Below are 15,073 nucleotides of genomic sequence, written 5' to 3'. Positions count from 1 at the left end.
CACCTTCTCTCAGCCTAACTTACCTTGCAGGGTTGTTATGAGGATAAAATGGAGAGGGGGAAGATGATGTACCTTGCGTTGAGCTCCTTCAAAGAAAGGTGGGATGTAAATGTAATAAATCAATCAATGTAGCTTATCATTTTCCCCACAAGCTTCTCCCCAATACTTCTTGCTCTGTTCCATGCTACAGAAGCTTACGGTGGGTTTGCATCTGAATTATCTCAGAGGCTGTAATTCTGGTTTGTCAATTGCTCCGCTAAGCATGGTTTCCGATTCTGGTTTTCCAGTCCATTCCAAACGATGAGTTGTCAATTCAGACATCGCACGAAACCACAATGAATGTTTTGACACGATGGCTGGATTGAGCCAGTGTTCAGCCTTTGCAGCAACAAGGGAAAGGGCTTTCGTAATGGTGGCTCCCTGATTATTGAATGCTCTCCACACTGAGGCCCGCCTGGCACCAACTCTGTCATGGTTTGGCACCAGGTTTTGATGGCATATGATGGGGCATTTATGTCAGTTGTTCTACAGTATCTTACTGTGACTGTTTTAGCTGTTTAAAATTGTTTTACATTTTTTGTGTTAAAGAATTTAGATTATGTTTTTATTATTTTGTATATGTGGTTTGTAATTTTTGTGAACCGCCCAGAGAGCTTCAGCGGTATACAAATACAATCAATCAATCAGTGGGAGGTGCTGTGGCTCAGTGGCTTTGCCTGCAGAAGGCCCCAGGTTCAATTCTCAGCTTCTCCAGATAGGGCTGGAAATACTACAGCCTAAAACCCTGGAGAGCCACACCAGTTAGCGTCAACTAGGGTCGATGCACCAGTGGTATAAGGCAGCTTCCTCTATTCCCAGTGAGTTCCTTGCTGAGGCAGTACTTGAACCAGGAACTTCCCAGCCTGTACTTTGTAGAGGTCACACTATGCCTGCTATATATCTACCCTAATGGCTCAGGGGCATAGCATGTGCTTTGCATGCAGAAGATCCTGGCTCCAATCTATGGCATCTCCAGTTAAAAAAAGTTCAGGTAGTAAAGGGATGGGGAAAAACTCTGCCTGAGACCCTGGAGAGGGCCACTGTCAGAGCAGTCCAGCCTTCCCCCAGCCTGGTGCTCTCCAGGTTGGGGGCAACAACTTCCATCATTTCTGACCATTGGTCATGCTGGATGGGGCTGATAGGAGTTGAAGTCCACGACATCTGGAGGGCACCAGGTTGGGGCGGGCTGGAGTAGATGACAGTAGGCTAGACGGACCAGTATTCTGACTCAGTGTAAGGCAGCTTCCTCCTATGTTCCTATTTTACTTACTACCACATTCTGCACTGGCCTTTCAAGCTTGCTCCAAATACCCAGATGCCTTTGCCATGCATGAAGCTTTCTCCTCCTGAGACATTCCACCCACTTGCGTTCCCAGCTGGAGGTCTCCCTTTGAATGTGTGATGCCCTCTTGTCTCCTTCCGCAGATGGCCTTCAGTCGTACACAGCCCCTCTGGGCCAGGTCATGCCGCTAGTCCCAGAACCCGTCAACCTCAACGATTCCACTTACGACGGACACAGCGTCAGCAAGTGAGTGAGTGAACATACTTGAACCCAGCCTTCCCTGACTTGGTGCCCTCGAGATCTGGTTGGATTAAAACTCCCGTGATCGCCAGCCAGTGTTACACATGTGCCCCTGCCCCCAGTATAGCTGGGGATGATGAGAGTTGTAATCCAACCACATCTTGAGGGCACCGAGTTGGGCAAGGCTGCCCTAGTCCATTGTTGCATGCTGGGCTTGGGTAGCCCTCACACATGGTAGTTCTGGCCTGAAACTGCAGCTTCGAAGGCCCAGTCATTCAGATGACCAGATAAGTCACACGATGATGGCAATTGATAGCTGGCTTATTTGACATTTCTGTCATCTATGGACACAGAAGGTCGTGATTAGACCATCTTTTTGTCTCCCAGGAGAAAAGGAAGAAAATTCCCAGCTGATCAGATGGTGGATGGGCTTGCTGATTGTGGGAATCCACCAAAGGGGGGGGGGGGTCAGTTTGTGCCAAAGCAGGGTGATGTAATGGATAGATGTGGGGTTCAAATCACTGAAGCTCACGGGGTAATCTGACGTATAGAAGTAGATAACTGTGAGGAAAAGGGGGAAAGAAGAGAGGGGTGGGACTGAGTGGTAGGAGGGAACTAAATAATTATGCCCAGAGATTCCTAGCTTCATATTACAATAGTCTTAGTTGCATCCAGGTTTGATTATTGAAATGCGCTCTACATGGGGTTACCTGTCTGGGCCCAATTCAGAGTGCTGGTATTGACATTCAAAGCCCTAAACGGCTTGGGGCCAGGGTACCTGAAGGATCGCCTCTTCCCATATGTACCTCCCCAGACCCTAAGATCATCTTTCAGGAGTCCTTTTCTGGGAGCCCCCGCCAAAGGAAGTGAGGCGGGTGGCTACCATGAAGAAGGCTTTTCTGCTGTGGCACCCTGGCTGTGGAATGAGCTCCCTAGAGAGGTTCACCTGACACCTATGTTGTACTCCTTTTGGCACCAGGTGAAGACCTTATTTCCCCAGCATTTTAGCACTCTAATCTCTTAGCTCTGCTGTTTTAAATCTGTATTTTAAATCTCTGCATTGCTGCTAGGTTTTATTCTGGTTGTACTTTTATATTGTACTTTTAAGCTTTCATATTTTATATTGCTTTATACAACATTCTGTGGTTTTAACTGTTGTGAACCACCCAGAGAGCTTTGGCTACTGGGTGGTATAGAAATGAAATGAAATAAATAAATAATACCTTAGAATTATCTTAGGAAGCTTCAGGTGGCCCAGAATGCAGCTACAAGCACACACATAGGATCATGTTGCAGCAATCCTCCAACTGCTGCGCTGTTTGCCATTTTGCTTCTGGGCAAAATTCAACATGTTGATTCTAACCTTTAAAGCTGCAAATGGCTTGGATCCAGTATATCTGAGCGATTGCCTCCTCTTGCCCGGTTCCTAAGATCATAAGAAGAAGCTCTTCTCTGCAGCCTCCCCTAGGATAGAGGCATATTTGAGAGAGAGGGAGAGAGAGAGCGAGAGAGAGCACCTTCTCAATAGCGTACCTGGATTATGGAACACCTTACCCCATGAAATGTGCTTGGGCCCCTTTCTTGCTGTTCTTTTGATGGTTATTTTATCCTGGCAGGGTTTTCTTGGATGTGGCAGATCATTTTTTTCTTACGTTTTGGTTTTAACTGCTGACCCTGTCGTTTCATATTGTTCTTGTGAAATTGTAATCTTCAAATGTTGTAAACTGCTCAGAGCAGTGCTTTTGCACCAGCAGGGCAGGATATATGTTTTCATCAATCAAACAAACAACCCAAAGTGTCTCGGTTGGGATGTCACACCAACAACCTACCAATGAGCTGATTATAGGTTGCTGTTGAAAAGTGGAAGCAGTTTGCATGCAGCACTTGTGTCCCCACAAATCATAGTTTAATTAACCCATGATTTGCCACTTAATAACATCGTAATGTATGAGATGCCACAGTATTTCTCTCCCCATCTCTTGTTGACTTTCTTGTAACTCTGCTTCCATTCTAACCACAGGTTGCACTTTGGGGGCCTTGGCCAGTTGACTGATGGGGTGGTAGGCCTGGATGATTTCACTCAAACCAAAGAGCTACGTGTTTGGCCAGGATATGACTACGTGGGCTGGAGGAACAGCTCTTTTCCTGCCGGCTTCGTTGAGATGGAGTTTGAGTTTGATCAACTCAGAGCCTTCACTTACATGAAGGTAATGGGGAATAGCTGAGCATCCTTCTGGAAAGATTTGTTGGGCATAAACAGAATGACAGGAATGACAGACTGACCCTGTTGGAAGACACCACTCCTGATATTAAAGACTGGGGAAGTGAGATTATGGGGAAAGAAATGAAATGAATAGATGCAACTTATGGAAGAAGGTGATCTCTAGGACTGTTAGAAGTATATGAAGGGAAGAACAGTGAATGTCCAAAATTTGATGACTATCAACATTTGGGCATTCACAAAATCCATCTGCAAAGGGATAAATATTTTTCAATTTTTTGGACACATACCAGTGAATGTCGACAGTTGCATTTAGGTGACTGTCAGGATTCACCTGTGCATCCCTGAGTTTTCAGAAAGCCACAAACTTCATCTGGGATTATAACAATCACATGCAAATTTTAATAGTCACTGACTATTTTCAGTCATTTCAGACATTCACTGTAAATTATATAATTAGTATACACCAAAAAGCACTGTAGGTTTAAACTACAGAAAGGCAGATTGTATAAGAATGAGGAGTTTTGTGGCTCGGATGCCTCAAGGGTGGGAAAGGACAGAAGTATAAGTCCTATTCAGAAAGTACCAGTAGGTACTGAATGCATTAAGGGGCAAGCAGAAGCATGTGGGGTTAGCCCTGCCCTCTTGAAAGCAATGTGGGGCAGCCACAAACCCTCCTGATGGGCTATCAACTCAGTCTGTAGCAGTCTCTCTTCTATATGTGTAGGTTTTCCAATACGGAGACAGAGGCCCTGGCCAATCAGTGTTCTAGTCTCTGTAGAGGAAACTCTATGTGCACAGAAGGTGGCTCCCTTCAGATGGAGCCAATCATGCACCACCCAGGAAGAGGCATAGTTGGCACACATGGCAACTTCAAGTGCCTGGGGCTAGCCCCACATGTTTCTGCTTGCCCATAGGTTTCGAATGCCTGAATAGGGCTGTAGTGGTGGATGGGTGTGGACCGGGACACACAAGTGTAGGAGTAGATGAAGAATAGAATGGTAGAGGAATGAGCTTGTCTGTCATCTATCCCTGGTGGTTCCACATGGATCCATGGCCTGGCTGGAGTCCACCAAGAAAAGAGCCTTCAGTGTGGTGGCCCCCTTCCTGTGGAACTTCCTGCCTTCAGAGGTCAGGCAGGCGCCAATGTTGTGTTGCTTTTGGCACCTCCTGAAGGCGTTGTTATTTCGAGAGGCCTTCCCTGAGTGAGCAGCTGTGGTTTATTAAGTTTGGAATTTGTTCTTTTAAAATGTTTTAATTGTTTTAATTATGGGGTTTTATTCTTTTATGTTGTTGTTCACCACTCTGAAATCTTTGATGTGGAGCGGTACATAAATATTGTAAATAAATAAATGAATCTGTGTCCTCCCTGCCTTTTCATCCTTCTATCTCTCCTGTTCCACCTCAACCCCTCCAGGTCCATTGCAACAACATGCACACGCACGGGGTGAGCGTCTTCCGGCAGGTGGACTGCCACTTCAAGCGCAGCCTGGCCACGGCCTGGGAGCCCGCAGCCATCTCGCAACAACTGGCAGTGGACGTGAGGGACCCCAGCGCCCGCTCCCTCACCGTGCCCCTGGATGGGCGGCTTGGCCTCTTCGTCCAGTGCCATTTTCACTTTGCCGGGGAGTGGATGCTCTTCAGTGAAATAGCCTTTCTGTCTGGTGAGTTGGGACTGGTTGACTGGCTGAGGGCAGGGGCCAATTGAAGAAGCCTTCAAGAGTCCTCAGTCACAGAATCCTGCCAGTTCCACCTCTTAACTGGGCGGGCGCCGTAGAACAGGGTGGAGCCCATCCTTCCATTCAAGGGATCTCAGGTAGCCGGGCTGGGAAAGATCCCTGTCGGAGGGCATGGAGAGCCTTTTCCTGTCAGAATAGGCATTACTGGGCTACAGAGGTCATGGGCTTGGCTCAGAAGAAAGCAGCTTCATGTGACTGAGGGGCAATTTTTATTCTGCACTGGTCACCTTCGTTGAGGAATCTTTAGTTGATTAACGGATTAAAGCCTGCAGCTCCAGCTCGACACAGCTGAATGCTACCTATAGTCTACATTGATCATTCATTTATTTATTTATTCATTCATTCATTCATTTCATTTCTATTCCGCCCAATAGCCAAAGCTGTCTGGGTGGTTCACAAAAATTAAAACCAAACAACACACAATAAAACAATTTAAAATATATAGAACATTAAAACCACAATATAACAATACAACCACAATAAAACCTAGCAGCAGTGCAGGAGTTTAAAATACAAATTTAAAACGGCAAAGCTAAAAGTTTAGAAAGCTAAAATGCTAAAATGCCTGGGAAAATAAAAAGGTCTTCACCTGGCGCCGAAGGGAATACAATGTAGGTGCCAGGTGAACCTCACCAGGGAGCTCATTCCAGAGCCGGGGTGCCACAGCAGAAAAAGCCCTCCTCCTAGTAGCCACCTGCCTTACTTCCTTTGGCAGGGGCTCACGGAGAAGGGCTGCTGACGATGATCTTAAGGTCTGGGCAGGCACATATGGGAGGAGGCGATCCTTCAGGTAACCTGGCCCCAAGCTGTTAAGGGCTTTGAATGTTAACACCAGCACTTTGAATCGGGCCCGGAAATGGACTGGCAGCCAGTGCAGCTGGAAAAGTACTGGCGTAATGGGATCTTGTTGGCCAGTTCCTGTTAATAATGTTGCTGCCCTATTTTGGACCAGCTGAAGTTTCCGGGCCATTTTCAAAGTCAGCCCCATGTATAATGCATTCCAGTAATCCAGACGAGAAGTTATCAGAGCATGGATAACTGTAGCTAGGCTATCTCTGTCCAGATAAGGGCGTAGTTGGTATACCAGCCTAAGCTGATAAAAAGTGCTCCGTGCCACTGAGTTCACCTGTGCCTCAAGTGACAGTTCTGGATCCAACAGCACCCCCAAACTACGAACCTGATCCTTTAGGGGGAGTGCAACCCCCTCCAGAACAGGCTGAATATCACCTAGCCGGGCAGACGAACCACCCACTAACAGTACCTCCGTCTTGTCTGGATTGAGTTTCAGTTTATTAGCCCTCATCCAGTCCATTACCGTGCCCAGGCCCTGATTCAGAACAGCCACTGCCTCACCCAGTTTTGATGAGAAAGAGAGGTAGAGCTGGGTGTCATCCGCATGTTGATGGCACCTCCGGAACCTCCCCCAGCGGTTTCATGTAGATGTTAAACAGCATGGGGGATAAAATAGAGCCCTGTGGAACCCCATGGCACAATTGCCATGGCACAGAGCAATAATCCCTCAGCACCACCTTCTGGAATCGGCCATCCAAGCAGGAGCGGAACCACTGTAGTGCAGTGCCTCCAACTCCCAACCCAGACAACCTATCCAGAAGGATACCATGGCCGATGGTATCGAAAGCCACTGAGAGGTCCAGGAGAATCAACAGGGTCGCACTCCCCCTGTCCCTCTCCCGGCAGTGGTCATCCCACAGGGCGACCAAGGCAGTTTCCGTTCCAAAACCAGGCCTGAAGCCCAATTGAAATGGATCTAGATAATCTGTGACTTAAATCTGTGACTTATGAATTAATAAGTCTCTTCACCAACCTGGTGCCTTCTAGATGCATTGGACTGCAACTCATGGAAATTGCAGCCCAGCACAACTGGACTAGCCATGCTAGCTGGGAATTATGGGAGTTGCAGTCCAATACATCTGGAGGGCATCAGGTTGGGCAAAGCTGGTATAACATCTCCTGTCCAGAGAGAAATGTTTTCCTTTCTTCCTTGCTTCCTTCCTTCCTCTCCCTATATTTGGCAGCCATTGCTTGTCTGGGAAGCCTACCTGCTGCTTCTTCCCTGCAAAGTGACAGTGGACTGTGGAGTCTCTTGGAGAGGAGAAGCGGCAGGGATGCTTAACCCTGTCCTCATCTTTTCCCCTGCAACCCTGCCTCCCACCCGGTGCTTTTCCACACTTGACTTGGCAAACCCCACACTAGGGGAAAAGAGGCAGGGGAGGGGTTCTCTGGAAAAGCAGCAACTGGGGAAGGGCTAAGCAGCCTTCCCCTTGCGTTCCGCTTCTCCCTTGCAGATGCTTCCCTCCTACCACCACTTTGCAGCACAGAAGCTATGGCTGGGCTTTCCAAACCTATTGTTTCAGCCATACTATCCTACTATGTCCTCCTTCTGTTCTTCCCTCCTGCTCTTCCACAGCCCATTATTGTATCCAATATTTTCCTGCTCTGTTCTCATTCATCATTTCATTTCCTTACCTTCCAGACATTGTGGATGACCCCTCTCTCTCTGCTTCGAGCCACCGACCCCCAGTAGTGGTGCTGCCTCGCCCCTCTGGCCACGACACGCCAATCTCCCCAGCCCTGGGTTCTGCACCAAATGAAAAAGCAGGTGTCAACTCAAACTTCACGCTCCAAGGTGAGTCATTTGCAAAGCTGACAACAAAGCTGATTTTCTCACCCTTATAGTACTACCTGTTTCAAAATGCTGGAGTTTGGAGGTCTCAATTAAATTTCTTTTTCTATGTTTTTCCCCTTTAAGACCTTGAGAGTCCAGGGGAGCCGAAATCAGGCCAGCCCATCGCAAAGGATGATAACAGCAACACCTCCATCCTGATTGGGTGCCTGGTGGCCATCATCCTACTCCTGTTGGTTGTGATATTCCTCATCCTTTGGCGGCAATATTGGCAGAAGATCTTGGGGAAGGTAAGCCAGGCGGGGTCAGGGGGAGAAGTACTCTGCAAGCAGTGCCGTAATTAACCCTACTATTGGACTCAGTGGTCTTGTAGGTCCCTTCCAACCCTACTACTATTCTGTGATTCTGTTGGGCAGTGAGCAACATAAAAATCTGCGTTCCCCGAGGTGGCGCTCTTCAAATGTTTGGGGCTACAACTCCCATCACCCACGACCATTGGCTATGCTGGCTGGGGCTGGTGGGAGTTGTAGTCCGAAACATCCGGAGGGTGCCATGTTGGGGAAGAATTACCCACCTGTAGAAGAACCCACCCTCTGTTCCTGCATGTCAGCAATCAAGGAGGGGCTGTAGTTCAGTGACAGCACACGTGCTTTGCGTGCAGAAGCTCCCAGGTTCAACCCAGGTAACAGGTGATGTGAAAGACCTCTGGAGAGGTACTGCCAGTGAGAGCAGACAATACCAGGCTAGATGGACAAATCATCTGATGCTTCCTATGCATTTATGATCTGGATGTGTAAGCTAGGTTTGGAAGGAGATAAGCCCAGGTCAGTGACTCATGCAGATACATAGCAGGCAGTCTCATCTGAGGGAGGACAACTCAGCTGCCTCTCTGCATCAGAAGCAAGCGAGTGAGATATGGGGAAACTGTCTGCTTCCAGCAGAGGCCCAAAGCAGAAAATCATGCAGGGATGCAGCAGGCAGACTCCCTTCTGTGGGTGGGTCCTTTGGGCTCACAGAAACCTTTGCATTATTGAATTAGTTTCTCACCGCACCCTAGCAGTTTCTCTCACAGCACATAGTTGGGAATTCTTGGAATAAGATAATTAGATGAGCAATGATGAGCTCCCTTTTGGAAAAGATGGCAAGTCCAGGGCTGGGCTTCTGAAGCATTGACACATTGGAGGTGGTGGGCGGGGGAGGGGGGAGAAGGGGCAAAAATAGTGCTGGTGGCACTGGCTGGAAATGAAATGCCTCTGATGATCTTTGAAAGGAGGTGGGGGATTGGACCTAGTAGATGCAAGTAGAGAGGAGCTAAGTTTCTACTGCTTCTCTTGAAGGAAGCATGGCTAGTGCAGTGGCATGGAATTTTACATTTTATGTAAAGAATTGCTTTTGAAGGCAGGATCTAAGCCCAGACTTGCCAGCTGTGTGTGTAGATCTTTGGTTTGAAGTGTGAAGGAGAGTAAAGTGGGTAGCCAGGATAATCTTAGGGTTTCTGATGGAGAAATGGGCCTATAACACCCTACCCTCAGAGAACCCCTTTCCAAATTAATTTATGTTACGCTACATTTTTATCCTACCCTTCCTTCCGAAGAGCTCAGAGCAATGTGCAAGGTTCTTCAGCCACATATCCATTTTATCCTCACAACAACCCTGTGTTGGGGGGGGGGGGAGTTAGGCTGAGAGATGGTGACTGGCCCAGGGTTGGTCAGTGAGCCTAACAGTTGTGGGGAGTTGGATCTAAGTCTCCCCAGACCTAGTCCAATACTCTACCTCAGCCATCCCCAACCTGGGGCCCTTCAGAGGTGTTGGACTGCAACTCCCATAATTTCCTGCCACATTGTAGGGTGTCAGGGCTGATCTGTGGGCAGCAGTTTGAGGTGACTCAGGAGCTGGGCACTAGGAGCCGTGTGACAAGCCAGCAGTCAGAACTAAAAGGCAATCCAAGAAACTGGGTTAAGGAGCAAGCCAGGAGCCTGTTCTTTTATACTTCTTCTGGCTCAGGAGGATCCAATGGCCAGCCTGGGTGGGCAGAGTCAGTCTAGGGCCTGAAGCTCCCTCATGGAGAAGCTGCCACCTGCAGTTTAGTGGTTTGTTTGTTTGTTTATTTATTTATTGCATTTCTATACTGCCCCGTAGCCAAAGCTCTCTGGGCAGTTTACAGAAGTTAAAACATTAAATACAATATAAAGTGTTTAAAAGCCTTTTGCAAAAAAGCACATAAAAGCACACAGACAATATACACAAACATTGAACTAAAAACATTGAACTATCAGTCATAACTAAATACACATCCAGGACCGATTAAAACTCATAATGTGCTGCCAAATGTCTGGGAAAAGAGGTAGGTCTTAACCTGGCACCGAAAAGATAATAATGTTGGCCCCAGGCGGTCCTCATCAGGGAGCTTGTTCCACAGATGGGGGGCCACCACTGAGAAGGCCCTCTCCCTCATTGCTGCCTTCCAAGCCTCCCTTGGGGGAGGCACTTGGAGGAGGACCGTAGATGCTGAACATAGTGTATGGGTAGGTTCATTTTGGGAGAGGCATGCCGTCAGGTATTGTGGTCCCAAGCCATGTAGGGCTTTATAGGTTAAAACCAGCACCATGAATTGAGCTTGGAAGCATATAGGCAGCCAGTGCAAGCGGGCCAGAATCGGTCTTATATGTTCAGACCTTCTGGTCCCTGTTAGCAATCTGGCTGCTGCATTTTGCATGAGCTGCAGCTTCCAAACTGTCTTCAAAAGCAGCCTCATGTAGAGCACATTGCAGTAATCTAACTTGGAGGTTACCAGAGCATAGACAACTGAAGCCAGGTTATCCCTATCCAGATAGGGGTGTAGATGGGCCACCAACCGAAGTTGATAGAAGGCACTCCGTGCCACTGAGGCCACCTGAGCCTCAAGTGACAAAGATGGCTCCAGGAAGATCCCCAAGCTACAGACCTGCTCCTTCAATGGGAGTACAACCCCATGCAGAATAGGTTGAGCACCCTCCATCTGGTCAGCAGAACCACCCACCAACAGCATCTCAGTCTTGTCTGGATTTAGTTTCAGTTTATTAGCCCTCATCCAGTCCATTGTCGCAGCCAGGCACTGATTTAGCACATCCACCTGAAGAAGATGAAAAGGAGAAATAGAGCTGCATGTCATCAGCATACTGATGACAACGCACTCCAAAACTCCAGATGACTGCACTCAACGGTTTCATGTAGATGTTGAACAGCATGGGAGACAAAACTGACCCCTGTGGAACCCCATATTGGAGAATCCATGGGGCTGAGCAGTATTCCCCAAGCTCCACCTTCTGGAGCTGACCCTCCAAATAGGAGTGAAACCACTGCAATGCAGTGCCTCCTGCTCCCAGCTCAGAGAGCCATCCCAGAAGGATACCATGGTCAATGGTATCAAAGCCGCCAAGAAATCAAGGAGAATCAACAGGGTCACACTCCTCCTGTCTTTCTCCCGACATAGGTCATCATACAGGGCAACCAAGGCTGTTTCTGTGCCAAAACCTGGCCTGAACCGATTGAAATAGATCCAGATAATAGGTCTCATCCAAGAGTGCCTGGAGCTGATTGTCAACCAGTCATTCAAGGACCTTGCCTTGGAATGGAACATTTGCAACCGGCCTATATTTATTAAGGTTTTCCAGGTCTATGGAGGATTTCTTCAGGAGTGGTCTCACCACCACCTCTTTCAGGCAGCCTGAAACCACTCCCTCTTTCAAGGAGGCATTAATCACCTCCTTAGCCCAGCCGGCTGTTTCCTTCCTGCTAGTTTTTATTAGCCAAAAAGGGCAAGGATCCAGTATGGAAGTGGTTACACGAACTTGTTCAACACCTTGTCCACGTCTTCGAGCCATACCAACTTAAATTTATCCAAGAAAACTGAACAAGACTGTGCTCTGGATACCTCACCAGATTCACCTGCAGTAATACTGGAGTCTAAGGCCCCGTGGATGCAAGAGATTTTGTTCTGGGAGTACCTAGCCAGTGCATTACAGTGGGCCTCAGATGGTTCCATAGTGTCCTTAGGGCCAGAATGTAAAAGGCCCTGGACAATCCTGAAAAGCTCTGCTGGGCGGCATATGGACGATTGAATACAGGCAGTGAAATATTTTTTTCCTTGCTGCTCTCACTGCCTTTGAATATACCTGGCCATAGGCTTGCACCAGGGTTTGACTGCATCCACTAGGAGTTTTTTCTCCACCTGCACTCAAGCCTTCTCCTATTGTCACTATGTGGGGCAGCTGCGGACAGCAGCTCCTTACACCAGAGAAGATTGATTACAACAGGCAAGTTGTTTGTTCATCTGCTTGTCTGCCATTACTGGTGTCCTCATCAAGGAACCTTTGAGAAGCTTTCTAGGAAAGCTTGGAAACCACTGGATTAGACCAAGGAAGAGCCAGTCATTCTGAGTTCTGGAATGATCTGAGGCAGTGGGGAGGCAAGTCTAAAGTGGAGTGTAAGTGGAGAAGGAACTGGAAGCTGAGACTTTTCTGGGTTTCTTGAAGGGGGAGTATTGTGGATTAGGTCTTCTTGAGGAGCAGGGAAATGGGATGCCTACTGTCTCTGCCTGACTATCTTCACTGTCTCTCTAGTCACTGACACTCCGTTGCCCCGTAGGCCCAACGCCGCATCTCTGATGACGACCTCACTGTTCACCTCTCCGCCCCCAGTGACACCATCGTCATCAACAACACAATGGGTTCCCACCGGCACTCGAACCGCTACGAGCGCATCCACTCGGGGGAGACGGAGTACCAGGAACCCAACAGGGCCCGCATGAAACTGCCAGACCTGCCCCACAGCGCTGAGAACTCTGGTGAGGGGCTGATTGTGGGACTGCAGGAGGGAGTGGAGCTAAAATGGGGTGATGGTCAGTAGGAAGGCAAAGCATTTGAGGAGGTAGGAAGCAAATGGGTGACGTTTGTTGAGGGATGGCAGAAGGCAGGAATAGACAGCATCTGTGTTCTAGGAGGCCACACACATGTATGGGGACTAGAACAATACTGATCCTTCATGAATGACTTATGGAGGCAGAAAGACAAGGGTGCAAAACCTCAGGCCCAGGGGCCAAATCTGGTCCTCCAGGGTTCCCTACGCAGCCACGCTCCCTTCCCATGGTCCCGCCCCCTTTCCCCAATCACTGATCCTTTAGTAGTTCTCAGCTTTTTTGCAGTTTTTCGCCCGTTCTAAAAGGATGAAATGCCTCTGCTAGGGCTTAGTTATGGGAGTTACTTTCTCTGCCTTCTTTCACTGGACTTTGACCAGAGGTTTTCATGTTTATCTCTTCAATCATAAGGACTAGGAATTTGCTTTTTCTCAAAAGTGAAAGCTGATATTCTTAGGATGCTAGATTCTGTGCCCAACACCCAATTTGACACTTACGTGGTGTTTTTGTGGAAGTTCAGGGTTTATGCAGCCCAGCAAATAGGGTGTGAGACACTGTTAGTCTTAGTTTGTGATGAAAAAGGCAAGTTGCTTAGGAAGAATCTCAAACTTTTGTTGAGGTGTCTCATCAGGACCTAAGGAATTCACTTTAGAAAAATGTCCAAAAAGGATGAAAGGCTTTTAACTTTATCAATCATCTGTCTTTTAACTGGTGAATTAGTTTTAAATTTAACCTCCCCTAACCCATTTGGGGTCATAATTGACCTCAAAAGGTATAAAAACAAATGCAAACTTCCCCCTAAACCAAGGGTGGGTAACTTCTGGCCCTCCATATGTTTTGGCCTACAATTATCATCAGCCCTAACCAGCATAGTCAATAATGAAGGATCATGGGAATTGTAGGCCAAAACATCTGGACGGCTGCAAGATTCCCCCGTCGCTCTAAACATTCCCCACTTCCTACTTCATGTTTTTCCTTCAAGAAAGAGATTGATCTTTCTGTGATGTTTCAGTCGTACACCTCCCTCCCATTGAGCATTGTGTAAAGCACAGCTGGGCAACACCTGGGCCATAGACCGCATGCAGCCCCTGATGCCCCCCAAAATCAGGGGAGAGGATTTTTTTTTTTAAGGCATCTGTAGTGACTACAGAACATCCAAAGGGTCAAAATTAGCTTGTTTCTAAGCTAAATTTGACCATTTTAGCGCTATTGTAGCTGCTTATAGATGCCATTTTAATTCTTTAATTTTAAATTTTATTTTTGGCACCCACTGGACAAAAATGGTCCCTGGACCTCTCACAGTTGCCCACAATAAAATATGTCTAGAAGGCCTGGGAAAATAAAAAAGGTTTTTACTTGGCACCAAAACAATGTTACATTTGATGTCAGGTGAAACACCCTTGAGAGAGAATTCCAAAACAAGGGTGTCACCACTGAAAAGCCCCTCTCTCCCATCACTAGAAAGGCGGTGAGATCCAGGGATGGGCCTCTGAGTTAGATCAGGTAGGCTTATCTGGGAGAGGGAGGCTCTCGGGGTGCTTAGGTTCCAGTCTGCTTTTTTCACAAGTCTAGGGCCCCATCTACACACACTAGGCTTTTACTCTGGGGCGGTTGCGAGTCGAGGTCCCTTGTGATCAATGATGCAGTCGTGACTTCACAGCCATCCGTGGTTATCACCTGGAAAATACGGAGTTCCAAGGAGTTGTTTTACTGTGATTTTTTGGGTTTGCTGCGGGTTCCCCCATGGTTGCGGGCCGTCTGTTCCTTCCCCGAACCAACTTCACATTTTACAGTGGGCGTGTTGTAGGCGTGCGTAGTGCCTGCGTCACTCTGTGATGGCCCTTGACTCTCCTCATCCCTTTGCAGCTGCACAGTTACAGAGGCACAGAGGGGTGTTTTCATCTATTTAATCACACTTCCGCACAGTTTTGCAGCTTCATACCTTTGCAATGGTTGTGGACTCAGTACCCAAGGGCCAGGGGAGGGGGGCATCTTGGGGAAGGGCCAGCATCGC

The 15,073-nt window shown here is 47.9% G+C and overlaps 1 protein-coding gene across 2 annotated transcripts in view; it reads left to right on the top strand.

Moving 5' to 3' along the window:
* The window catches only part of DDR1 (discoidin domain receptor tyrosine kinase 1), an 87,020-nt gene that overhangs the window by 51,219 nt on the left and 20,728 nt on the right, over positions 1–15,073 (top strand). For both annotated transcript variants that reach the window (XM_084830479.1, XM_084830480.1), the window contains exons 6-11: positions 1,465–1,567; positions 3,582–3,768; positions 5,200–5,446; positions 8,016–8,168; positions 8,292–8,455; positions 12,792–12,990. In XM_084830479.1, coding sequence (XP_084686605.1) covers positions 1,465–1,567; positions 3,582–3,768; positions 5,200–5,446; positions 8,016–8,168; positions 8,292–8,455; positions 12,792–12,990 — 1,053 coding nt within the window. The remainder of the gene's footprint in view (positions 1–1,464; positions 1,568–3,581; positions 3,769–5,199; positions 5,447–8,015; positions 8,169–8,291; positions 8,456–12,791; positions 12,991–15,073) is intronic.

This window comes from Heloderma suspectum, chromosome 2 (genome assembly GCF_057233095.1).
Source record: "Heloderma suspectum isolate Gila_16-S chromosome 2, 16-S_ref, whole genome shotgun sequence".
Lineage (NCBI taxonomy): Eukaryota > Metazoa > Chordata > Lepidosauria > Squamata > Helodermatidae > Heloderma > Heloderma suspectum.
This window is presented reverse-complemented; position numbering and strand designations above follow the sequence as displayed.